The 25,205-nt window shown below is 48.5% G+C and overlaps 2 protein-coding genes across 4 annotated transcripts in view; one reads left to right on the top strand and one right to left on the bottom strand.

Annotated features, from left to right (window-relative positions):
• The window catches only part of Cela2a (chymotrypsin-like elastase family, member 2A), an 11,052-nt gene extending 7,189 nt beyond the window's left edge, over positions 1 to 3,863 (top strand). The window contains exons 7-8 of the mRNA NM_007919.3: positions 800 to 952; positions 3,762 to 3,863. Coding sequence (NP_031945.1) covers positions 800 to 952; positions 3,762 to 3,779 — 171 coding nt within the window. The 3' untranslated portion in view covers positions 3,780 to 3,863. The remainder of the gene's footprint in view (positions 1 to 799; positions 953 to 3,761) is intronic.
• On the bottom strand, positions 2,839 to 25,205 carry Casp9 (caspase 9). Of its 3 annotated transcripts, none has more exons than NM_015733.5 (9): positions 24,831 to 25,205; positions 21,983 to 22,382; positions 14,962 to 14,996; positions 13,279 to 13,455; positions 12,898 to 12,987; positions 11,555 to 11,702; positions 7,099 to 7,278; positions 6,501 to 6,610; positions 2,839 to 5,222 (listed from the first exon to the last, which is right to left on the bottom strand). In NM_015733.5, exons 1-9 carry the CDS (start codon positions 24,960 to 24,962, stop codon positions 5,130 to 5,132), a joined length of 1,365 nt encoding a protein of 454 aa, NP_056548.2. In that variant the 5' UTR covers positions 24,963 to 25,205; the 3' UTR covers positions 2,839 to 5,129. The 3 variants fall into 3 exon arrangements, with proteins under 3 accessions (NP_056548.2, NP_001342105.1, NP_001264861.1); NM_001355176.1 differs by having other exon boundaries at positions 21,983 to 22,379; NM_001277932.1 differs by lacking the exon at positions 6,501 to 6,610.

Genomic DNA, 25,205 nt, shown 5'->3' with positions numbered 1-25,205 from the left:
GTCCCCAGAAAAGATGTTATTAGTACCATCGCCCTGTAGCATTCTCATTACCTAACTGCTAGGAAGTCTTTAGTTCTTTGGATCTCACCCAGATCTCTCGTTACTGTCATCTGACAGTACCGGCCCAAAGTGGCCCCTTCGGGAGCTGCTACAGAAGTCTTCTTAAAGACAGTGTCAGGAACCAAAGGACTTCTTGGTACAGGCAGATTCTACAGAGGAAGACAGAGGGGAAAGGGAGCCCACACCTTCAGTTGCACTCAGTGCCTTGACTAGACCCACACCCTCACACTCTACTGTCTCCCTCCAACAAGTCCCATTCTCTGAACCGTTGCCTTCTCTACTGAACCAGAGAAGCTCATGCTGGCCTGATGGGCTCTCATGAGGGTGAAAGAAAAGGAAGCATAGAAAAGGTATAGCTGCCAACTTGGAGCACATACCTACTGCTCCAGCACTGGGGAGGGTGAGACAGGGGGATTGTTGCACATTTTAGCGTAGCCTGTGCTACATAAAAGGCCTTGGTTTTTTTTTTTTAATTAAATAAGTAAGTAAGTTAAAGATGAGCAGAGCCAACATGATAATCCACACCTGTAATGGCAGCATTTATGAAGGTGAAGCAGGAGAGGCACTTTGTGAGGCTCTTTATCCAAAAAATAAATACCAGCTCCTAGAGGCAAGGTACCACCACCTGTAACAATAAGGCTGGCTTTAGAGGACATTGTCCTTGTTGAACAACATACTAAAAACCAGGCCCCTCTGGGCACCCTTTTCCTCTCTTCATGCCCAACTCTGGCTTCTACAGGGGGACTCTGGCGGACCACTGAATTGCCGGGCATCTAATGGCCAGTGGCAGGTGCATGGCATCGTGAGCTTCGGCTCCTCTCTGGGCTGCAACTACCCCCGCAAGCCATCCGTCTTCACCAGGGTCTCCAACTACATTGACTGGATCAACTCGGTAAGAACCGCAATCCCTGAGCCCACAGCCCCACAATGAGGCTTGCCAGGGGTTCCCAGGATCAGCATGTGGATCGAATTTCTTCTTAGGGGTCTATAGGCCGGTCCCACACCCTGAGTGCCCCATGTCCTGACTGCCCCAGGACAAAGGACTATTCAGTTCTATGTCATTGGGCCACTCCCAGGCAAATGGGGCTAAGTTAATCTTCTGTGCCTGTGTTCCAGAGAGTCCTCTTGTGGAAGCTCAATTTCCCTTTTACTATAATAATCACACAATATTAAGAGAATAATATGGAATGTTAGGCAGTAAAGCAGCTGCCTTGCAAATACAAGGATGGGAGTTCAATCCCCAGGACCCACGTAAAAAGCCAAGCATGGTAGCCAGCGCCTGTGATCCTAGGTCTGGAGAGGCAGAGCCAAGAGGAACCCAGAGGCACGCTGGCCAGCCAGAGCAGCTGAGGGTACAGGCAGTGGTCAGGGTATGGTGGGGGGTGGCAGGGAGCAGGAACAACTGCAGGAAATTGGCAGTCAGGGGCCCAGGGTGAAGATTAAAGGAACCCAGGGTCCTGAGAGGGACACTAGGAATGGGGAGGACTTTGCCCACAAGGTGTATTTTAATCCACTCTCTTAGTTTGCTTTTCTGTAAAATGGTTTGCTTTTCTTGAACTGAGCCAGACTCCTCAGCAAGTACAGCCGGCTGTACGACAGAACAGGCAGGGTGGTGGCGCATGTGGCAACGCCCACAAAGAAAGGAAGCTGCCACTGGCTCATCGACCCCCAGTTCTGTGTGCAGGGAACCTTAAATTGAATTAGGTGGTCGGAAAGCCAAATACAAACTGGCAGCCAAGAACGTGTGCCCGAGGGATCGGGCTGACAGAGCCAGCCTGAGGGAGCTTCCATGATGACCACTCTCCCCTGCCCGCTTGTCTCAGGCCTTTTCTGCTGGGTCGGTTCAGCACAAGGAGACTCAGCCCCAGAGATCCCAAGAAATTTTGTCAGGGCTCAGAAATGGATCAGTGGGAAAAAGGGGCTTGGGGCCAAGCCTGATTGGTGGTCTGAGTTCAATCCCTGGGTGAGCTGTGGTACACACAAGCACACACCGCAAGTTGATGCTTTTTTTTTTTTTTTAAAGTAAGTTAGAGAAAAATGGATAATCAAGAGAAGGGTTAGGGTTTGGAAGTTTTTGTTGTTTTGTTTTCCGTTTTACTTTGTTTTGATTGTGAACTGAGGACGGGAGCCATGACTATATTTTGACAGAGGGAAATCGAAAACCAGCTTAGAGCATTTCGAAGGAGCCTCCATGACTGGGTGGAAGGATGCTTCTGGGCTCTGTCTCAGCCAGATCCTCAGATCCTCTCTTTGTTCCCAGCTGCTGGATTAGTTAGAACACAGCTGAGCCTGGCAGCACCTTTGGGACCCAAAGCGTGACCTGTTTTCCCAGCACCTGCTGTTTCCAGCCATGGCAGACACAGCAAGGCAGATGGCTGGGCGCAGGAGTCAGGAAGACCGAAAGGGGATAGCAAACCTTGTTGGTACCAGGGCAGAGCCCCCTACATTCTTGGGAGAGTGGCCAGTGCATAGAACATTGGGGGACAGGCAGGGGTTGAGCGCTGAGCTGTTAGCTGTCCCTGGAGAAGCTGAAGAGGAGACAATGGGAGCCTCACCTGGTCCCAGCCCAAGGTGCTCTGTGTGTGTGTGTGTGTGTGTGTGTGTGTGTGTGTGTGTGTGTGTTTAGTGTGTGGGCAGAAACAGCTGCAACCCTGAGGGGGTGCCTCAGAACACACCTGCCTAGACAGCCTTAGGTGATGAGCCGAGGCCAGCAGGCCACCAATAAAAGGCACAAACAACCCCGGTAGTCAGCAAATGTCCCCGGAAAAATGCCAACATGGGAGCCTTCAACAATCACAGCTTTATTTTTGGTTCAGAAGGGAATACATTGCTTTATTTAAAATATTGCTTATAAAAGGAACACAAGAGTGTATCACGTAAGAAATGAAGATTCCCCTGGCTTTAACCTTTGCGCCCAATCCACAGAGGCAATCGCTGTCAATTGTATGCTCTGTGCTCACCTGGGCCTTGTGTGCATAGACGCCAAAACTGCAAAACAAAACAAAACAAAACAAAACAAAGGATCCTGTATTGGCAGAGATGGTGGTAAAGATGCATAATGGCCAGAACTTGGGAATAAGAGGCAGGAGGATTGTTTTAAGGGCAGCCTGGGCTACATGAGACAGTGTCTCAAACAAAACCAACCAACCAAATGAAGCCAAGTATGGTGGTAATAAGGCCAGCCTAGGCTACATAGTGAGTCCCAGCCTCAAAACAAACAACAAAGAAACGCCCACAACTGCATGTGTAGATGGTCTGCTCACCATAAGCCATCAACACATTTTCCTTGTTTAATGAACTCAGCTGGCACCTGCCATTCTGAACTGTGAGGGGCCTGTGCACTGGTCCACACTTTTAAGACCACTACTCAGAGGCAAGGGCAGGCGGATCTCTGAGTTCAAGGCCAGTCTTGTCTTCATGGTGAGTTCTGGGACAGCCAGGGCTACACAGAGAGACCCAGTCTCAGGGAAAACAACAACAACAACAACAACAAAGAAACAGACAACATGAAAAAAAAAAAACCAAAACATACCCATCGGTGCATTTGGCATGTAATGATTGGTGATTCCGGGCCTTCCTGGCCTGATACCCAAGCAGGATTCCGGGCTAAGACCCTTCTTGACCCCTCTTGGCCCTGAGAGTCACTGAACTCAATGCCCAGTGTTCCAGCTAACCTCCTCTCTCTCCTGTGTGTCCTGCAGGTGATGGCAAGGAACTAACTGAAGACATTACTGCCACTGTCCCCCTGGAAATGCCATAGAAAAGAAATAGTAATAAAGTAATTTAAGAATCACATCCTTGAATGAGTCTGTCTTCTTACCCCGATACCCTAACCTCGGGGCCCTGAAAGCAATGCTCTTTCAGGAGGAGATTGGGGCAGTGGGACAAGCTATAATCCTGGTACCCAGGAGGCAGTGGTATGGAGATTTTGTGGTCAGCCTGGGCTACAAAGTAAGACCCTAGCTCAAAAATAAACAAACAAGGCTTGGCACATCTACCATCTAAACTCAAGTGGACTTTCACAAAGCAAAGAGTAGAGGAAACCAGAAAGAAAGAAAAATAAGTGAAAGGCAGAATCGCTTTAAAGACAGGGGAGGGCACATTTTCAAGGAAGTCCCAGCACTTCAGTACTGCCTGGTCACTGCCACCTGGGGACCAGGCTCACTTAGCAAGGAAGACAATGGGAGATTGGGAGACCCCAAACAGCAGAGCTCTGTCCTGGTGTCCCCACTAGGGTAACCAAGATCCTTCAGACAGGAGACTTGATCTGTGGGGACTCCTGACTCCTATCTCGGTCACCTGCTGGGCTCGGGCAGGGACCTTGGAAGACACAGAGAAAAACGCAGGAAAAATCATGTCTCCTTTGTAAGAAGGACAGAGTTGGGGTAGGGACAATACAGGCTAAATACAGTCCTATTGCCGAAGATTTATTGTTGAAGAATAAATAATGTTCTCAAGGAAGAATTAGCCCTTCTGGTAACTTGGAAGAGATGCAGCCCAGATCCAGGTATGCACACTGGGCCAGCTGGACTTTGAGTCTGGAAAGGAGAGATGCATAGACCCCTGTGGTTGATGACCCCCCCCCGGGTGGGGGAGCAGAGAGGAGTGCTATAATGTCCCCCAGGGCACATGTGACAATGTCTGAAGACATTTTTGGTTGGCAGATCTCAGGAGGGGTGCTCCTGGCAGCTGGCAGGTAGAGGACAGAGACAGCTTAAAACCCTCTACAATACACGAGGCAGTCCCATGACAGGATTATACAACCGCACATGTCAGTAGTACAGTGGCAGAGAAGCCCTGTTCTTGAGAGGCCTGGGAGTCCCAGGGCACAATCCCTAACCACAGATGAAGGGGCCAGGCAGCATCCATTGCACTCCGGTCTTCTTCCGACCACTGCTCCACATTGCCCTACAACCTGAAAGCTGCTAGGAGCATGTTTGCATCGCCAAAGGGAAAGAGCAGCCTGCCCCAGTTCAAAATCCTATCTTAGCAGGACAGTTATGGCCTTGGCCAGCTCCAAGCCATGAGAGCTTCGGAGAGAATAATGAGGCAGAGAGCAGCCCCGAGCCTCATGAAGTTTTAAAAAACAGCTTTTTCCGGAGGAAGTTAAAACAGCCAGGAATCTGCTTGTAAGTCCCTTTCGCAGAAACAGCATTGGCAACCTGCAAAACAGAAGAACGGGGGTATCTGTGGGTGCAGTGTCCTTAGCTGACACAATGGCTGAGGAGGGCTCCCAAGGAGAGGGCCACTGAAGGGGCCATCTGAAGGCAATGCCACCTACAACATCCTGAGGTGGATTACAGAATAAACCCATTAGCTACTGTAAAAGAAGGGAAAATTCAAGGTTTGGTTTGGTTTTGGGCTTGGTTGTTTGATTTTGAGACAGGGTTTCTCTGTGTAGCCCTGGCTGACCTGGAAGTCGCTCTGTAGACCAGGCTGGCCTCAGACTCGGAGCTCTTCCTGCTTCTGACTCCAAAGTGCTGGGATTAAAGGAGTGTACCACCACCACCTGGTCAAGTTTTCTGATACATAAATCCACAGTTCTAATTGGACTGAAAGGTTGATGGGGCAAGAAACATGGGAGACAATGACCCAAAGAGCACATGTGTCTTTCTTGGCCCTTTAAGGTCCCGTCTCAGGACCAGAAATGACCCCTATAGCCCCACAGTGTGTATCTGAGCAAAGCAGTGGAAATTCTCAGGGTCCCAATGGGGAGCAAATGCTGGGGAAGGGGAGGGGCTGCTATGCCCTGAAGAGGGAGGGGCTGCTATGGACTAAAGTAAGAGGGGCTGTTATGCTCTGAAAGGGGGAGGTCTGCTGTGCCCTAAAGAGGGGCTGTTAAGACCTGAAGAAGGAGGGGCTATAATGCCCTGAAGCGGGAGGGGCTGTTATACCCCTCACTATTCATTCTCACTGAGGTCTGCAGGAAGGGCACACACTAGACAGAATCACAATACTTGAAGGTCAGGAGTCGATGACATGGGCTTGGGGGATGTAGCTCCACAGGCCCCTAGCACCGCATAAATTGGCTGTGTTGGCAACACCTGTAATCCCAGCACCCAGGAAGTAGAGGTAGGAGAATCAAAAAGTTCAAGTTCATTGCCCACTAAACAGCAAGTTCTAGGCCAGCCGGGGCTACAAGAGACCCTATAAAAAGAGAGCATGATGGGGACTGTCACGGTGTCCAGGCAACCAAGCTTTTGAGCCACCCCACCCAGAACTTAAGACCACTCTCATCTGGGACCTGGGTGTCTGTCTCTAAGTAGGCAGGGGAAGATGGCACTTTGCAAACAAGACCAATGTCATCACCATGGTTGCATTCCTCATTTGAGAGGCAAAACACTCCCTGATTCTCTGTCAGAGCCCATCAGCCTTTGAATCTGGCTAGGGCCTGCTGCCGTGTTCTCCAGGCCTCTCTGCCCTCAGGAAGAAGTGCTCACCCTGAGAAGGAGGGACTGCAGGTCTTCAGAGCGAGCCCACTGCTCCAGAATGCCATCCAAGGTCTCGATGTACCAGGAGCCACTTTTCTTGTCCCTCCAGGAGACAAAACCTACCGGAAGAGGAGAAAGGCTGAACCCTGCCGCCGAGCAGAGGGGCGGCGCAGTCGTTGGCAGAGTGGGCAGGCTGCGGCCAGAGCCAGACTGTGGCTCACTGGCACGGGGTGAGGGTGGCCCTAGCTCCTTGGCTCCCCGCTATCCCTTCACCTTCAACCCCACGTGTCTGGTTGTGCCTCTCCTTTTCTCAGCATGGAAATCAAGGTTCTGAGAAGTCAGGGGTCGCAAGAAGGTTGAAGGATGCACCCTACCAACGAGTGCCAGCCCCTGCTCTGAGGGAAGTGCCAGCCCCTTCCGCAGGATAGTCTACAGGACAACCTCAAATACTGCTCTTAATCTGCATGCCAATCTGAAGCCCTATTCACCTAAGTGGGGGCCATGGAGAGGTGAAGGAGCTGTGAGGGCCCCCTAGGCTGAGCCTGGCAGAAACAAGACCTCAGGGCAGAGCTGCCCTGGGTTGGGGGCGATGCACGCGTGAGCTCACCTGGGAAGGTGGAGTAGGACACAAGGATGTCACTGGGGGTAGGCAAACTTGACACAGCATCCAGCTGGTCCAAGGGCCTTGGGCCTTCCTGATAGGGGACAGCATCTGGCTCAGAGTCACTGTCCAAGGTCCTGCCTTGAGAGGAAGTGCAGGCCACCTCAAAGCCATGGTCTTTCTGCTCTGCAGGAAGCAAAAAGAACAGTCACCCAACATCACTAATGTCACTGCGGCACATGGTGATTCTCCTGAAAAGGGAAAAGCCTAGACCGGAAGGCTTCGCATGTGAACTGTGCCAATACAGGAAGGGAACATAAACAGATAGAACCAACGGAGCACACTTGTTTTGAGACAGGGTCTCACTTATGCAGCTCTGCCTAGCCTGGAATTCACTATGTAGACCAGGCTGGCCTCAAACTCACAAGAGATCCACCTGCCTCTGCCTCCCAAGTGCTGGGATAAAAGGCATAAATACAGTATTTATGTTTAATTGTGTGTGCACATGAGTATAGTTACCCACAGTGGCCAGAAGAGGGTGTCAGATCTCGCGTCAAGCTGCCCAAAGTGTGTACAGGGAACAGAAAGCTGCCCAACACTGGTGCTGGGGACTGACCAGGGTCCTCTACAGCAGTATGCACTTTAGCCACTGATGGATCTCTCCAGACCCTGGCTTTGACCTTTGATCACCATGTCTTGTCTTCCTCATGAGCTGAGATTACAAGTCTCTGCTAACAGGCCCAACCATCTGGACTTTTCGAGCTACCCCAATTATTTGATGGTACCCTGAAACAGAGACTCCAAACTATGCCGAATAGGAGGGCACTGACAAAATGGGACACAGTAGCACAGGCAGAAGCCTGGATCCTACGGGGAGGAAGGAGAGAAATGACTCCACAAAGATGCACACGTGTGAACATACATGCTAAGTTTTATGTAGTGTGTGTGTGGACACATACACACGTCACAGCTAACAGAATCTGTGTCAATGTGTACACCTCTTAAACCCACTATTTCCTATGAAAATAGCGCAACGTGGCCCAAGGCCCTCTACAGAGAGCCCTGACTAGTGTGAGCTGAAGGCCGTTATCACCTAAATGGCCACTGTTGGGAAGTGACACAAGAAAGCAGGAGAACGAGTCAGAGAAGGACATTAGCCACATGTGTATCCATGTGTCATCCTCTGTCTGCAAACTGCATGTGAAGCCGAGCCACAGATAAGGATAAACCTGTCTACATGCAAGTCTGGTCCCCTGTAACAACATACAGCAGGAGGCAGAACGTCCCCTCAGCAATGCCAGCCCTTAGCGGCTGTGGCTGACTGTGGCTGCTCTCTGCCTTCTCCGACTAAACTCTAAAATTCTGAAGAGGACTCTCCCCAGGATTGACAGCAGGACCTGTCTGAGCCATGCTGGGCTCTGGCCAAGAGTGTCACACTGTGTAACACACACACAACACCACACCCATTGCTGGCTCTGGGGGGACCGTTTTCTAACCTGGTTCTAGGCCACCACTTAACAAAGGGTAGGTAATGTGTTGCCCTTCAAACGAAAATGGTGACATTGAAAACAGCAACAATAGAGCCACCAAAATCCTGGGCTGGCATCTGCCTGTGACATCTGCATGTGTGTGTACAGGATACCAGCCAGGCCTGAGAGCAGATGTCACTGCTTAGGTTCGTAGGTGACATGGCACCACCATGTGGCAACACCATTAAACAGCAGGCCGTACTTCCTGGTTAAGACAAAGCTAGACAAATTCCACAAGAGGGAACAATTTTGGAGGGTAGACAGGATCTCATGTAGCCCAGGTTAGCCTGAAACTATTGTTTGGTCTCTCTCGATAGCTCTGGCTGTCCTGGGACTCACTATGAAGACTACGGAGCCTGGAACTCACAGAGACCCTTCTGCTTCTGCTTCCCAAATGCTGGGATTAGCCTTGTCAAGGAAGGGAGCACTGGGCAAGACTTCCTGGAGGCAATGGCAATAAATTGTAAGCAGGGGGACAGGAAGAATTGGGAGCTACAGAGGTGGCTCAGCAGGTGAACACACTGGGCGCTTTGAGAAGGCTGTGCTGAGGAAAGCGAGGGCAGGCACAGCGGCAGGGTCCAGGTCATCAAAGGCTTTGATGACCTTGCCAAGAAGTCTAAAGAGTAGCCCTGTTCATGTGTGTGGGACCAAAATCCTACTGGCTTATGAAAACAGGGTGGGGTTTGGGGGTGGGGAGACTGGGTGAGGTGACAAGCATGCAGCCCCGTCCTGGGAGCTGGCACCTACTCAGCTCTGTTTCTTGTTCCCTCTTCGACTTTCAGGGTTTGGGGTTGGAGCATCATCTCAGAGCAGAAATTGGGTGAACAAGAGGACATCTCCATGGCTGTAGGGGTACAGCCGCTTTCTCCCTAAGGTCAGTATGAGAGATAACAGCACTGAACAAGGGGGACATGCGGGGCACCCCTGATCCCTGGGAGTACTGGAGAGGGAGTATGTGGGATATCAGGGTTGTTTTGTCTTCTGGTTTTGGCTTGATTTGTGTTGGTTTGGGGTTTTCAAGGCAGTTTCTCTGTGTAGCCTTGGCTGTCCTAGAACTTCTGTAGACCAGGCTGGCCTCAAACTCAGAGACCTGCCTGCCCCTGCCTCCAAAGTGCTAAGATCAAAGGCATGCACCTTATTTATTTATTTTGAGATGGGCATTTAATTATTTATTCATTTATTTTTGAGATAGGCTGTGGTGAATATACCTGGCCTGTGGGAAGTGGCACTATTAGGAGATGTTAGAGCAGGTGTGGCTTTGCTGGATGAAGTGCATAATTGTGGGGGTGGGCTTTGAAGCTCTGCCGGGTATGTAAGAGACCCTCCTCCTAGCTGCCTGAGAGTCTCTTCTGGCTGCAGTTGGATCAAAATGCAGAGCCCTCAGCTCCATATCTGTCTCCAGCACCATATCTGCCTGGACGATGCCATGCTTCCTGCTATGATGTTAATGGACTGAACCTGAGGACCTGTAAGCCTGCCCCAGTTAACTGTTGTCCCTTATGAAAGCTGCCTTTGCCATGAGTCTCTTCTCAGCAGTGAAACCCTAACTAAGCCATAGGGTCTTACTGTACAGCTCTAGTTGGCCTGAAATTCACTATGAAGAGTAGGCTGGCACTGAACTCACAGAGGTCCACCAGTCTCTACCTTCTGTGTGCTGGGATTAAATGTGTGGGCTGGAGAAATGGCTCAGTGTGTAAGAACACTGTTCTTCCAGAGGTCCTGAGTTCAATTCCCAGCCAGCAACCACATGTTGCTTCACAACCATCTAAACTGGGATCAGAAGCCTCTTCTGGTATGCAAGTGTACATGCAGATAGAGCACTCACATATGCAAAGGAAATAAGTCTTTGTAGGGCAATACTTGGAATGTAAATTAATAATAATAATAATACTAATAATAATGATAATAATAATATGTCCATCACCACATCTTGACCACACCCTTGCAAGTCAGAGGTATGAAATAAAGGTGTTACCCAGGCATGGCTATTTACAGTGATCTTGTAAGTACAGAAGTTCAAATTCAAAGGTGATGTCTCTTAGAAGTCATTGAGAAGGAGGGGAGAAGGAGGGAGGAGGTGGTAGCAGGAGGTGGTGGCAAGAAGAGCAGCTAACACTTGAAGCTGTCCACCACATTGAAATCCGACAAGAATTCGAGAAGCCCTCACTGGAGCCAGCACCATGATTTTGTATTTTCAGTTTCTAGATGGTGAGGTGGTAAACCTCCTTCCCTTATGTATTCCCGAGCCCGTGGTATTCAGTTCTAGTGACAGAAAACACATTACACCACCAAGCATAGAGCAAAACCTCAATGTCCCTCAGATCCTTGGGCTCCTGGGAGTTCCAAGAGTTAAATTCTTTAGTTTCTCCTCGACACTCAGTGCACTTTCCCTGGGACAGTAGAAATGGGGTCTTAACTAAATGTCAGAGGTCAGGGGAAGGTGCCAAGGCAAACTGAAGAGTCGTTTTACGCTCTCCTTTGCTCTGAGTGTGTGTGTGTGTGTGTGTGTGTGTGTGTGTGTGTGTGTGTGTGTGTTAATGTTAGCATGTGTGCGAGTGCACATGTGTGCACATGCATTTTGGGGACCATTACCTCTACCTGCCTAGCCGTGGGATTACAGGTGGGCACCATGGTGCCTGGCTCAGACTCAAGAGCTCCACGCTTTCATGGCGAGCACCTTACAGATGGAGTGGTCTCCCCTGCCCTGCAGTTTTTTACTGAAATTCTAGGACTGAAGTGATCAGGATTATACTAACCACTGATGTCACAGTACCCAACTGTCTGATGGTGCTGGGCCTGTGGTGGCAAGGAGTGAGTCCTGCTGTATGGATACCAGAGATGTGTAGAGAAGCCCACTGACCCAGTGAGGGGCTAACGTGGGGTTATCCTGGTTTCCTGCAAGCCCTACTCCCAGCGGGCTCCAGGCCACTCACCACCACCGCAGGCCTGGATGAAGAAGAGCTTGGGCTTCCCTCCCAGGCTGGGGCAGCCGCTCCCGTTGAAGATATTCACAATTTTCTCAATGGACACGGAGCATCCATCTGTCCCATAGACAGCACCCGGGAACTGGAGGTGGCTGGCCTAGGGGACAAGGCACCTTGGTTACAAACACATCAGTTACAAAAGGCTCTAAGTAGAAATCTAGAGGCCTGTCCCAAGGCTCTGTGTGGGGAGGACCAGTCAGAAGGCCCGGGACATCAGATTAACCAAGATGGAGTAGACGGGTCAGCACCTATTCCAAGGGACCCAGACTCACTTAACTATGGGAGCCAGGGAGCCTGGGAGCACAGGTCAGCTGTGACTAGACTGACTCTTTCCATGCCACCAGTGCCAGCGTCATCCATAGACCTGTACAAAATGCTGATTCCCAGGCTTGCCTAGAAATCCAAGGCAAGCCTTCTGATCCTCCATACCCTCTGAAGCAGAAACACAGCGCAGCAGTTATCTTACTGTTGTTCTTGTGTGCGTGTGCATATGGGTGCCCATGTGCATGTTGGGGGTCAGAGAACAATCTGTAGGAGGAGTCAGCTCTCTCCAGACACCATGTGGGTTCCAAGTTGCTAGGCTTGGCAGCAAGCACCTTTATCCGTTGAGCCATCCCATTGGCCCTCAACCCCTCAACTTTAAACATAAAGGATCTGGGGATGGAGAGGTGGCTCAGTGGTTAAGAGCGCTGACTACTCTTCCGCAGGTGCTGAGTTCAAATTCCAGCAACCACATGGTGACTCACAACCATCTGTAATGGGACCTGATGCCCTCTTCTGGTGTGTCTGAAGTAGCTACAGTGTACTTATTTATAATAAATAGATAGATCTAAGGGCCAGAGCGAGAATGAAGGGGAAACAAAAAACAAAAAACCAAACAACAACAACAACAAAAATGAAGGATCTGAGAGGAGGGGACAGGAAGGGGACTTAGCCACAATGAATTAGTACATTAGTGGCCAAGCACCAGACGGGCCTCAATGTCCTGTGTCCCACCCAATAGGAAAGGGCCTGGAACATTCTCCGCGGAACACAGCAGACATGGAGAACCAGGAGAGCTGAGTTTGGTTTCTGAACCAGGGAGGAGAGCAGCGCAGACCGCTCTTCCTTCTTCTTTCTCCATCGTGGTCAGAACTTCCCCATCCACCTCCCACCCACAAGGGCAACAACTCCTTAGAGGACCACAGGGCCCTGAAGACACAACAGGAGGGACAAAGGCCTCGCCACTGCCTCTCTAAAGCTAAGGGGCCATGGTCACACAAGTGGCAGGGATATTGCAGAGACGCCCCTACCTGGCAGCCATGAGAGAGGATGACCACCACAAAGCAGTCCAGGGCACGGTGGTTCCGGTGTGCCATCTCCATCAAAGCCGTGACCATTTTCTGCAAGGGAAGGCTACAGTTAAGGTAGGGGCACCAATGGAGATCTGACGGGCACCATTTGGAGGGAAAGGTGCTATGCTTAGTCACTGGCCATTTAATCCGCACGATAACTCTATGGGGACAATTACTCTTGCTCATAAACTGGGAAACCGAAGCATAAGAGGTCAAGTGGCCAGCCTTAAGAAGCCAGACCACAGAACCCCCTCTCTCTCAATGAGATGCTTGAACCAGTTGGCCATGTCACCTCTCGTTTTATGGACACAGGGGTTTCTAGGGGGACAGCGATTATACCTTGGCAGTCAGGTCGTTCTTCACCTCCACCATGAAGCGCAGCCAGCGGAATCGGTGCTCAAGTTTGTCACGGTCCAAGTTGGAGCCCGTGCGTGTGCCGAGCCCCGAGGAAGGGCAGAAGTTCACATTGTTGATGATGAGGCAGTGGCCACAGGGATCCGAATCCAGGGTGTATGCCTGTGGGATAACATGTTTCTAGTGTCATCAGGGCGCTCAGGAGAGGCCGGGACTCCTGGATCCCACTTATGGGGTCAGGTCTGGAGAGCTTGCACAGGCCATGGGGTCTTCTTGTCAAATGAGGGAGCAGTCTGGACCTCACACAACATCCCAGTGAGAAAACCCACAGGAACAAGTCCCAGGTGTGTGCCACAGAACTGAGAGAACTGCATGCCATCTTAGTTATTTGGGGACGGAAAATCATGACCCAGCTAGGTGGCTCCCGTTCATAAGCCCAGCCAGGCATGGCAGCGCACACATTTAATGGCAACACTTGAATTGCAAAGGTGGGTGGATCTTTGTTTCCAGGCCTAGTCTACACAGAAAGACTTTGTCTCAAAAAAACCAAAACAACCCCTGCCCCCGACTAACCCCACCAGAAAAAAAACCCATAAACCAGGGATGTTATGAAGGAAGACTGTCATGAATTCAAAGAGAATTTGGGGCTTTATATTTAGTTCTAGGACATCTTGGATGAAACAATAAACTCTAGTTTCAAAAATACAAAAATGGGGTGCTGGAGAGATGGTGCAGCAATTGAGAGCACCGGCTGCTCTTGCAGAGGACTTCAGTTCAATTTCAAGCACCACATGATGGTTCCCAGCCTCCTATTACGCCAGTTCTAGGAGATGTGACACCCTCTTCTGGCTTCTGGGCATTGCCTACACATGGAGCACACACATACATGTAGGGAGAACACCCAGATCCATAAAAATAGTAATGCCTTAAAACACCAAACAAAGAGCAGGAGATGGTGACACACACCTTTGATCCCAGCACTCGGGAGACAGAGGCAGGCGGATCCCTGTGAGTTGGAGGATAGCCTGGTCTACAGAGAGTTCCTGGGAAACCGGGGCTACACAGAGACACTTTGTCTCGAACCTTTCCCATCCCCCCAAAAAGAAAAAACAAGCAAGCAAACAAGCAAAAAAAAAAAAAAAAAAAATCAACCAACCCAGACACATTTGCCCAAAGGGATTGTATAACACCATGCCACTTGGTGGCGCTGGCCCTTGGCTCTATGTAGGGGCATGTGGTAGGGTCTACCAGAGCAGGCCAGGGCCCAGCCTCTGATCTCCTGAGGCAGCTCTCACCCAGGCTCAGGGCCCTTCAACTTCCTCTTCTACAACCTGTTTAATCCCATGGGTCTGAGCACTCCATTTACCTACTCCTCTGTCTGACATTTCTCCCTATAGCGGGCTCTGTGGGGTGAGTGGTCTTGTCCCCAGCACATGGGAGGCACTGAGGACATACATGAGGAGGACAACCTGATTGACTTGTCCTGGAGTGGATACCCCAGAGGCAGTAGCCCTTCTTTAGGTTGGAGCTCTGACTTTACAGGGGCAGATGGGTGAAAGAGGACAGATGGCTCCTCTGGGTTCAGGAGCCATGGGGTAGTGGTGACTGTAACCGTACTCCCCAGCCAGGCTTGGGGGACAGACAAACCTTAACCACATGAGGACTCACCATATCTGCATGTCCCCTGATCTTCCCTGGAACACCTGAGAAAACAGGAGAAAGAAGAAATGTGGGTGTTGAGGTTCATCCAAGAAAAAGCAAGGAGATGTGAGGAGAGCTGCCGCCATAACACAGAAATGGGGTCTCTGGAATAGGAGACTCATGTGACACTGTCAGTATTGGAAAAGTGTCTAAGAGTTCCCAAAAACGTTAAACACCACTTTCACCTTTGAAAAGAGTTGGCCAAGAATATTCACTAAGGTCATATTCAAAAGCCTCAAACTGGGATTCAGCTGCTCTGGGGCAAGCCTAAAGAGGAACCAGCTACCTGGATGCCCTGGGTAACCGGGAGAGCAAGAGGTTACCCAAAGCCAACAACCCAGCCACTGAGATACAGAGCACATGACTCCATTCATAGGAAACTCCAGAGCAGAAAGGAGTAAGGGAGGTGGAGGTGAGGGATAGAGAGGTGGCTCACTAGCGGTTCATGCAGACGATCCAGGTTCAAATCGCAGCAAACACATCACAGTTCACAATCATCCTTAAGTCCAGTTCCAGGAGAGATGGCACCCTATCGTGGCCTCTGTGGGCACCAAACATGCATGCAGCACACACACACACACACACACACACACACACATAATTGTGGGAAGCCACATGTGCTGTTGCAGAGTGGCACGGACTACTGCTGGCCACCACGCATAAGTTTGGACAAACAATCAATGTGTACATATGCAGTAAAGTTTTTTGCAAAGACACTGCCTGGCCTGGGCATGATAATAAGGCTTTGAGAGTATTACCAATCAGATGTGAGACATGCAAATGAGGTATGATAATGAGGATCTGTGAGGTACAGAGTGTAGCCAATCAGATGAGGAACATGCAAATGAGGTGTAGTGCATAACCATTCCGGGTGTGAGACACGCCTCTCCTAGGCCTATATAAGCAGCACCAGTTCTGGGCTCAGGGTCTCTTCGCCTCTGCAATCAAGCTCTCCCAATACTGCTGGCCAGTCCGGCGCGCACAAGAAGTGGTGCCAAAAACCCGGGACAAGAAACATCTTCAGGCATGAGCAAAGACCCCCTGCTACAGGGAGGATTCAGAACTGCATCACAGGGAAGGAGCGGTTAATAAAGGTTCCCGTAAAACAGACTGCTGAGAAGGATCCGGCATGGATTCAGAACTCTTCAGCTGGGGAATGGTGATAATGAAGTGTTCCTGCAAAACAGACTGCTGAGAAGGATCTGACTGCAAGGATTCAGAACTCTTCAGCTGAGGAACGGTGGTACCGGTAAGTCTCCCAAATTGATCCCCAGGTTAAAGGGGGATATGTTTTTTAAGAAAAAGAAAAGGGAGGAAAAATAAAAGGAATCAGTGATAAAGAAACGGAAATAGTAAAGGAAAGGAAAAGGGAAAGGAAAAGAAAAAAAAAGGAAAGAGAAAAGGAAAAGAGAGAAGAGAAGGAAAGAAAGGATTGAGACGATAAGGTTCCCAGCTTTGGGACAAGTTAAGGTTCATGAGTTATGCTTTTTTCTCCCATTGACCCTTTGTGGGTAGGTCTGATAGTTTTGGTCTTGTTTGTTCTGATATATGGACTCTGTTACTGTTTGAAACTGTGTGTAGAGGCCGTCAAGACAGGTCAGAAAATCCTTACAGAGCAACAAGAAAGTATGTCGGAAGAGGAGAAGGGCTTAAAAAGAAAAAGGAAAAAGAAAGGAGACACAGTGTTATCAGGTGGACCAGAAGAAGAAAGTATACAGCAAGCTTATGGCTTGCTTAATGAAACTTTAAAAAATAATGGCTTGATTATTACACCAGAAAAAGTACAGCAGTCTAATATTAGTCATTTTTTAGGAGCCACTATTACTTTACGATATGTCACCCCACAAAAGATTAGTATAAGAAAAGATCATCTAAAGACATTAAATGATTTTCAAAAATTATTAGGAGATATAAATTGGATTAGACCTTATTTAAGGATCCCTACTTCAGAATTAAAACCTTTATTTCAAGTTTTAGAAGGAGAATCACATATTACCTCATTGAGACAATTAACACCTGAGGCTTCTGATGTTCTTAGGAAGGTGGAAAGAGCTATCCAAAAAGCACAGTTAAATCGTATAAATGAGCAAGAACCTTTGTACCTATGCATATTAAGAACCATAAATTTGCCAACTGATGTGTTATGGCAAGATGGTCCTTTAGTATGGATACATCCACATATATCCCCTAATAAGACTATAGAGCATTATCCCACCATGGTAGCAAACATGGCACACAAAGGGATAAAAACTTCAATTACTCACTTTGGAAAAATGCCTGATAGCATAATTATTCCATATACTGCCGCACAAATGCAAATATTGTGTGCGACTATAGATGAATGGGCCATTCTTAGATGCAATTATTCTGGTTTAATTGATAATCATTATCCTAAACATCCATTATTGCATTTTATGTTATTACATCCAGTAATATTTCCAAAGGTAACGGCTAATACCCCCATAAAGGGAGCCATTGATATTTATACAGATGGATCCAAAACAGGAATTGGAAGTTAGTAATCAATGAAAAGGCTGTAAGGTTGCAATTTACACAAGGAGCCCCTCAATTGGTAGAATGTTTGGTGGTTTTAGAAGTTTTTAAAAGATTTCCTATGCCCATAAATATTATCTCTGATTCTGTTTATGTAGTTAATGCGGTACTAGCATTAGAGACTGCTGGAAATTTTAAGCAGTCTAGTCCAGTATCTGAAAGTTTGATGAAAATACAAGATTGTATTTTGATGCGTGAGCACCCCTTTTATATTCAACATATTAGAGCACATACATCATTACCTGGACCTATGGTTAAGGGAAATGCAATTGCTGATTCAGCCACCAGAGATATGGTTTTCCTATCACAAAGCTCTATAGACAGTGCTAAGAATTTTCATCAGCTTTATCATGTCCCTGCTTCTACATTACGACAAAAGTTTAAACTCACATGAACTGAAGCCCGAAATATTGTCCTACAGTGTGGTAAATGTGTAGAATTTATTAATGCACCTTCCGTGGGTGTTAATCCTCGTGGATTGCGACCCCTAGATGTTTGGCAAATGGACGTCACGCATATCCCATCTTTTGGGAAATTACAATATGTACATGTATCCATCAATACCAGTTCTGGTGTCCTACATGCCTCTCCCTTGACAGGGGAAAAAGCAGTTCATGTCATATCTCACTGCTTAGAGGCTTGGGCTGCATGGGGCAAGCCCCTAGTGTTAAAGACAGATAATGATCCTGCATATACTTCTTCTAAATTTAGCCAAATTTGCAAACAAATGCAAGTGAAACATATTACTGGATTGCCCTATAATCCACAGGGCCAAGGCATCATTGAGAGAGCCCATCACACTCTGAAACAATATTTGCAAAAACAGAAAGGGGGAATAGAGGCTATGACGCCAAAGATGGCTCTATCCCTTACAATATTTACTCTTAATTTTTTAAAATTGGATGATGCTGGAAGATCACCAGCTGAAAGGCACGGACAATGGCCTCAATCGCCCAATGAAATGGTCAAATGGAAAAATGTCCTTGATAATAAATGGTATGGCCCGGATCCTATCTTAATCAGATCCCGGGGAGCTATTTGTGTTTCCACAGGGTGAAGAAAATCCACTTTGGGTCCCGACGCGACTGACAAGGACCGTGAAAGAGCAAGATGAACCCCAAGATGATTCTCCTGCTCCTGATGATTGAAACCGGGATAAGTATACCTTTATGGGCCATAGTAAGATCATGGCCAGTACCTTTACCGGTACATTCCAATTCTTCTACCTAGCCTTTGTTTTTTGCAAAGGAATGTTTTTTGGATGTGCCTTATGCACGACAAACTCCTCAAGAGCCACAGGTGTATAAGAGTACTAGTTTTCATTTAAATTATACATTATGCTTTGTGCATAACGTAGATAAACCTTTTACACCCTGTATATTTTTTAAGAAAAAGATTATTTCTAATTGGGCAGATCAAATTAATACTGCTGACACTATAAGTCAGATAGCAAAAAAAACGTCTGAGGCATTGCTTACCCTGCAAAGGGTGGATTCTCATATCGCCTCAGGGTTAATGTTAGTGAATCAGAGAGTGGATATTTTACAACATGACATGGAACAGATGATGGATGTCATACAAATGAGTTGTGTGGCATCCACTTTGCATGTGTGCATTACTCCCAATAGGTATATTAATAATTCTTTTATTAAAAGTACAGACCTATCGAATTACCTGAAGGGGAACTGGTCGCAGGAGCTGGAAAGGTTGCAGACGAGGCTGCAGATACAGATCCTGAACCTTAATGGGACCAGAGTGGAACCAGTGACCCTCGGAGACTTTACCTCTTGGCTTACCTCTGCTTTTTCTTACTTTAAGGAATGGGTGGGAGTGATTTTGTTTGGTGCTGCCATATGCTGTGGACTGGTGTTCATGCTCTGGTTGGTACGCAAATTCAGAACCCAACAAAAGTGTGACAAGGTGATTATAACTCAGGCACTTTTAGCTATTGAAAACGGCTCCTCCCCTGAAATTTGGTTATCTATGCTCAAGAATTAGTCAGCATCTGAGTTCTCTGCTCTTGCACTCCACGGCACTGAGATGAGAGAGACTCAACGATCATTGATCAGCCCTTGCACATCACTGAGGTTTCTTCATTGCAAGCGATAGGGTGATCATGATTTCCCCACTAACTCATTTTTTGGCTGGCCTCTTTTGCAGAGTTCGCCATAGGTCATTTAGCAGTTACTGTCACACAGCACTGCGGTATCCAGAGACGGGCAACTTTCCTCGTGCACAGTCCAACCTAAGACACGGGGCCCGGTGGTGATAGGGATACCCTATGACGGGTAAGGCTGTGACATTAGAGGAACGACCTAAAACAGGAGCCACGGCAGATGGACATAATTGCACAGGCCTAGTCCAGCCTCATTTTATTAAAACAAAAAGGGGGAGCTGTGGGAAGCCACATGTGCCGTTGCAGAGTGGCACTGACTACTGCTGGCCACCACGCATAAGTTTGGACAAACAATCAATGTGTACATATGCAGTAAAGTTTTTTGCAAAGACACTGCCTGGCCCAGGCATGATAATAAGGCTTTGAGAGTATTACCAATCAGATGTAAGACATGCAAATGAGGTATGATAATGAGGCTCTGTGAGGTACAGAGAGAGAGAGTACCAATCAGATGAGGAACATGTAAATGAGCTGTAGTGCATAACCAATCCGGGTGTGAGACACACCTCTCCTAGGCCTATATAAGCAGCACCAGTTCTGGGCTCGGGGGTCTCTTCACCTCTGCAATCAAGCTCTCCCAATAAACGTGTGCAGAAGGATCCTGTTGCAGCGTCGTTACTGCTGGCCAGTCCAGCGCGCGCAAGACATAATGTATATATACACAATAAATAAATCTTTAAAAAGAAAGAAAGAGAGAGAGAGAGAGAGAGAGAGAGGGAGGGAGGGAGGGAGAGACAGAGATAAAGAAAGAAAGAAAGAAAGAAAGAAAGAAAGAAAGAAAGAAAGGAAGAAAGAGAAAAGCACAAAAGAACAGCAAAGGGCTGGAGAGATGGCTCAGTGGTTATCAGCACTGACTGCTCTTCCACAGGTCCTGAGTTCAATTCCCAGCAACTACACAGTGGCTCACAACCATCTGTAATGAGATCTGATGCCCTCTTCTGATGTGTCTGAAGACAGCGACAATGTACTCATATACATAAAATAAATAAATCTTTTTTTTTTTTAAAGAGCAGCAAGTTTCGAGCCCAGACTGCTGTCCTAATGACGCCAACTGATATTCCCCAGAGGGAGATGGGCACTAGGTCCCCTGGATTATCTGTCTCCTGTCATGAGGTGACTACACACAGGAACGATTCCAGAACCAGTCCTCTTCCTTCTTCCTCAGCCAACTGCACCTTCAGAACTTGAGGATTCTCTGCTTTAACGGACTTCAAAAGTTACAGGGTCTGGGCTAGTTTTATGTCACCTCCACACAAGTCAGAGCCGAGAAAAGAAACTCTCAATGAGAAATGCCTCCATGAGACTGGCCTGTAGGCAAGTCTGTGGTGATTGACAGGGGAAGGCCCGGCCCACTGTGGTCAGTGCCATCCCTGGGCAGGTGGTCCTGAGCTGAGTAAGAAAGCAGGCTGAAAAAACCACAGGGAGCAAGCGTTTCTCCACAGCCTTTGTACAAGTTGCTGCTCCAGCTTCGTGCCCTGTGTTCCTGACCTGCAAATTCTGTAACTCCAGGCTATTGGCAAAAGGAACAACTACCAGCTAGCAATGAAAACGACCTGTGGTCTGTACCACACCGTGAATGAAATGCAGACGTGATGGGTGAAATAGACCAAACTCAGGTGAGCTCCCATGGCAGGGTTTCACTTGTAATGATGGTCAAAGACAGGCAAAAGTGACAGTTGTCAAGGAGACCAGAACATAGAATGTCCTGTAATGTGGCAGTGTAGATGGCGGCGCCCTGGGCACACATGCCCACTGCTGGCATGTCGTAGTTCCCTACATTCTGTTGCTTTGTCATCTTAGGCAAACCATTCCACTTTCCCAGGCTTTGCTTCCCGCTGACAGGGCTGAATCTAACAGCATTTGCCCTGCAGAACTGAGGGAGGGAGGGAGGGGTATGCTTCGTGCAATACAGATGTGTGCAGGCCCGAGGCCTGACAGTCAGCTTCCCCACACCTCCTGTCTGACATGGTAATTTAAGACACCCACCAGAAGCCAAAGGCCAACCCTGAGCAACAGCCCCACCCAACCCCCCAGAAAAACTGAGAGAAACAAGAAGAATACAAATCAGACTCTTGCTTTTCAGATGGGCTGTCAAAATTACATCTCCTATAGACTGACTGGAAATGTCTGCTCATCCCCTATGAGCCTTCATTAAGACAAATACCACAATTAAATTCTGAGTCTCAATCTGAGCTGTACCCAAGTCACACGCCAATAACCTCAGTGTACACACCCACCAGACATTCTCTTGATACTCACAGACATCATGAGCTCCGCCAGAACCAATGTCCACGGGCCTGGGTGTTTCTGGTCTGAGAACCTCTGGCTTGAGCCGAGCAGGCCAGAGCTCTTCTGGCCCCAGCACCACTGGGGTGAGGTTTCCCACGGCAGGCTGTGACGGGTCCAGCTTCACTACTCTCTGCTCCTTTGCTGTGAGTCCCATTGGTCCCAGGACCACAGGCACCAGGTGGTCTAGGGGTTTAACAGCCTCTGGATCCTGCTTGGCTGCTTGCCGACCGCTTTGCAAGAGTGAAGCCAGGGTGCCTTGGCCTGTGTCCTCTAAGCAGGAGATGAAGAGAGGAAGGGCCTGCCTCCCTCGGGTCTCAAGGTCTGTGACCAGCTGCCTGGCCTGATCCCGCCGAGACCCAGATCCTGCCTGCTGTTTGGATAGAAAACCAGACACTCATTATCCAGGGACTTCCATGTGGCCCTTAACCTACTTCCCATTTCTCACCTAGCCTCTGCCTCCTGAGTCCTGGCTTCCAGGTGTGTGTCACCACCCCTGGAACAAGCAACAGTCTGTCACTGCCAACACTAGGTTGGAAACTGCTCTGACCACACTTAGCTGAAGGAAATCAGAGGCTGCTGGCGCCTCCCTGGGCAGTTCAGCTTCTGATCCCCCTTAATATGCCTGTGGTAGGTGGGCAGAACCTAATCCAGCAGTGCCCTGAGTTCATGTCCCTCTGCAAAGCAGAAAGATACCTACTGTGGGTGTCCAGTGCTGTGCTAAGTGCTAATTAGCCCTACTAAAAGTAGCAAAAACAGTGGTCAGTAGTTTACACAAGGTACTTAAATTTTTCTCAGTTTGTTTCTAGCATTAAAATAAGAGAACTGGATATAGAAATCAAGATCTCCAGCATTTTTGTTTTTGAGAAAAGTTAAGTTTCTCTTTTGTATGAGGGGAAAGCTTTCATATTTGGGGGGGGGGGGGCGCAGGAATTCTCAAGTAGCCAAGACTGGCCTTCAACTTCCTACATAGCAGAGGATGACCTTTGAACTTCTGACTCTCCTGCCTCCAGAGTCACCAGGCTTGGTTTATGTTGGGGATTGGACTCAGAGATTCATGCATGCTAGACAAGCACTGTACCAAACAAGCTATACATCAGGCTTCGTGTTCTGATTTTGCTTTTAAGTATTTAAGTATGCATGTATGTATGTATGTATGTGTGTATATGTATGTACGTGTGTATGTATCTTTCTATCTGAGTCTGTATGTGGCAACTGTGTGTGCATGGTACCAGTGGAGGCCAGAAAAGGGTGTCAGAACACCTGGAACTGGAGTCAATAGTTGTGAGTTACCACATGGGTTCTGAAAACTGAAATCAATGCTCTTATCCACAGAGGCAGCTCTCAGTCCTTAGTTTTGGCTTCTGAAGACTCCATCTCAGGTAGCCAGGCTGGCCTCAAACTCTGCATGTAGCCAAGGATGCCCTGGGAACACCTGATCCTCCTGCCTCTACCTCCTGAGTGCTTGGATTCCAGATGTATGCCGGCACCCCTGGATCAAACTGCTCCTTTCAAACAATCTGCCACTGCCAACACAAGGGCAGAACTGTTTTGACCACACTTGGCTGGAGAAGGGAGCAAGACAGTGGCTGCTGGTGCCACTCTGGGCAGTTCAGCTCCTGATCCCCCTTAATATGCCTTCTGGAAGGCTAGGACTTTCCCTTCAAACCACTTTTCTTGATCAGTATGGGCCCATCCAAATGTGTTCCTGAGCCTACTTTTGTTATTATTTGGCAGCTAACCACATGACTCTACACCACTTTCTTCTATCTCCTTCACTGGACCAAGCCACGTTCCAATACAGATGCTGGAGACAGCCTTGTAGACAGTCCCCCAGGGCCTGGCACTCATATCCTCTCAGAAAGAAATATTCCCTTTTCAGACCTGTGGTGAGGCATCAACTGGAACAAAGATGCTAAAGTGGTTTTTTTTTTCTCTTTTTAGAGTCCTTTAAGAGTTTTTACTCTGTATCTTCCAATAGAAGATGCATTTATGCATACAGCTATCCTGTTTTCTCTGTAATTTTCATACTCATCTTTAGACTTTGAACAAGTTGACCTTTTCCCTTGTGTAATACAGAATTTTATCAAGCTAAAATTGAACTCTAGTACAATGAAAATAATACTGCCACCATTATATTTTGATCCAGAATAATTCCACTCACACAGTAATCCATATAGCGTAGAAATTCAATACACCCCTTTACACAAGCCATCAACATTGTGACTCATGCTCTAGGTTTAAGTGGGCGAAAGTGGATTAAAAAAAATCAAATGTTTGATTTTATTCTTCTGCATTACCTGCATCAAATTCCTTCTTTTCTGAACTCCTTTATAAAACATGCACTTGATAAAAGCCCAGCCAAAAAAGACAGATCCTGATTCTATGTCCTTGTCCTAGGACAGGATGACCACCGTTCCATTTCACAGCCCTAGAAACTGAGATTCAAAAACGGGAAGTGACTGGTACAATGTGCCAGTATAAGGCTAAAGTGGGTGTCTAGGGCCCTTATACTAGAGAAGAGAAAAATCATAAAAGTTCAAACGGTGCAGATTACAGACCGCTTTTAACAAACACTCCACAAAAGAGGAGCATGGGTTCTTCTATTTTATTCTTGTGGCGAACTAAGAGGGCAGTACTGGGGAAGGTTTTAAAAATGGAGTTCCCACACCATGGTTTCCCAGGGCGTGGATTGCACAGGGTGCAAAGCGGAAAAAAAGGGCAGGAGCTCCGTAGTGGCTTCAGAGAACCTCTCAGCGACCTCCCAGTCCCTATCTGCGCCGCGGGAAAAAGAGGGCGGACACAAGGAGGCGGGGCGCACCTGAATATCCTCGATCATGTCGCGCGTGAAGAGCTCTCGACTCAGCAGAGCGTCCCAGAGCTCCGCGACTTGCAGCTCGCTCACTAGGCGCACCCTGCATCGCCGCAGGAGCTGCCGGTCCGCCTCGTCCATGGCGAGCCGATTGCGGGACCCCGGGTTCTGTCCGCTTCCGGCCCTCGGGTTCCGCCCCGGCGCCCACGCCCCGCCCCCACATAGCGCCTCCAGGGATCCCGCTCCGGCCAGCGGTCACCCGGTCCACTGGGCTCCGCTCCGCCCCGCCCCGCCCCGCCCCGCGGCCTGTGACTCGCGCTCACTGGGCTCCACCTCCGCAATCAAAACAGCTCCCACGGCCGCTCACCCCACCACCAGCCCCCA

Source organism: Mus musculus, chromosome 4 (genome assembly GCF_000001635.26).
Source record: "Mus musculus strain C57BL/6J chromosome 4, GRCm38.p6 C57BL/6J".
NCBI lineage: Eukaryota > Metazoa > Chordata > Mammalia > Rodentia > Muridae > Mus > Mus musculus.
The sequence above is the reverse complement of the archived record's forward strand: the minus strand, read 5'-3'. Positions and strand labels throughout refer to the sequence as shown.

Bases quoted from the DNA above. Each gene is read 5' to 3' on its own strand.
- Casp9 (NM_015733.5), bottom strand. From the start codon at position 24,962: ATGGACGAGGCGGACCGGCAGCTCCTGCGGCGATGCAGGGTGCGCCTA. The intron at 12,988-13,278 runs GTATAATCGCTG...CTTCCCTTGCAG, and splicing joins AGAACGACCTGACTGCCAAG to AAAATGGTCACGGCTTTGAT. The intron at 6,611-7,098 runs GTGAGCTCACGC...CTCTTCCGGTAG, and splicing joins GTCCTACTCCACCTTCCCAG to GTTTTGTCTCCTGGAGGGAC.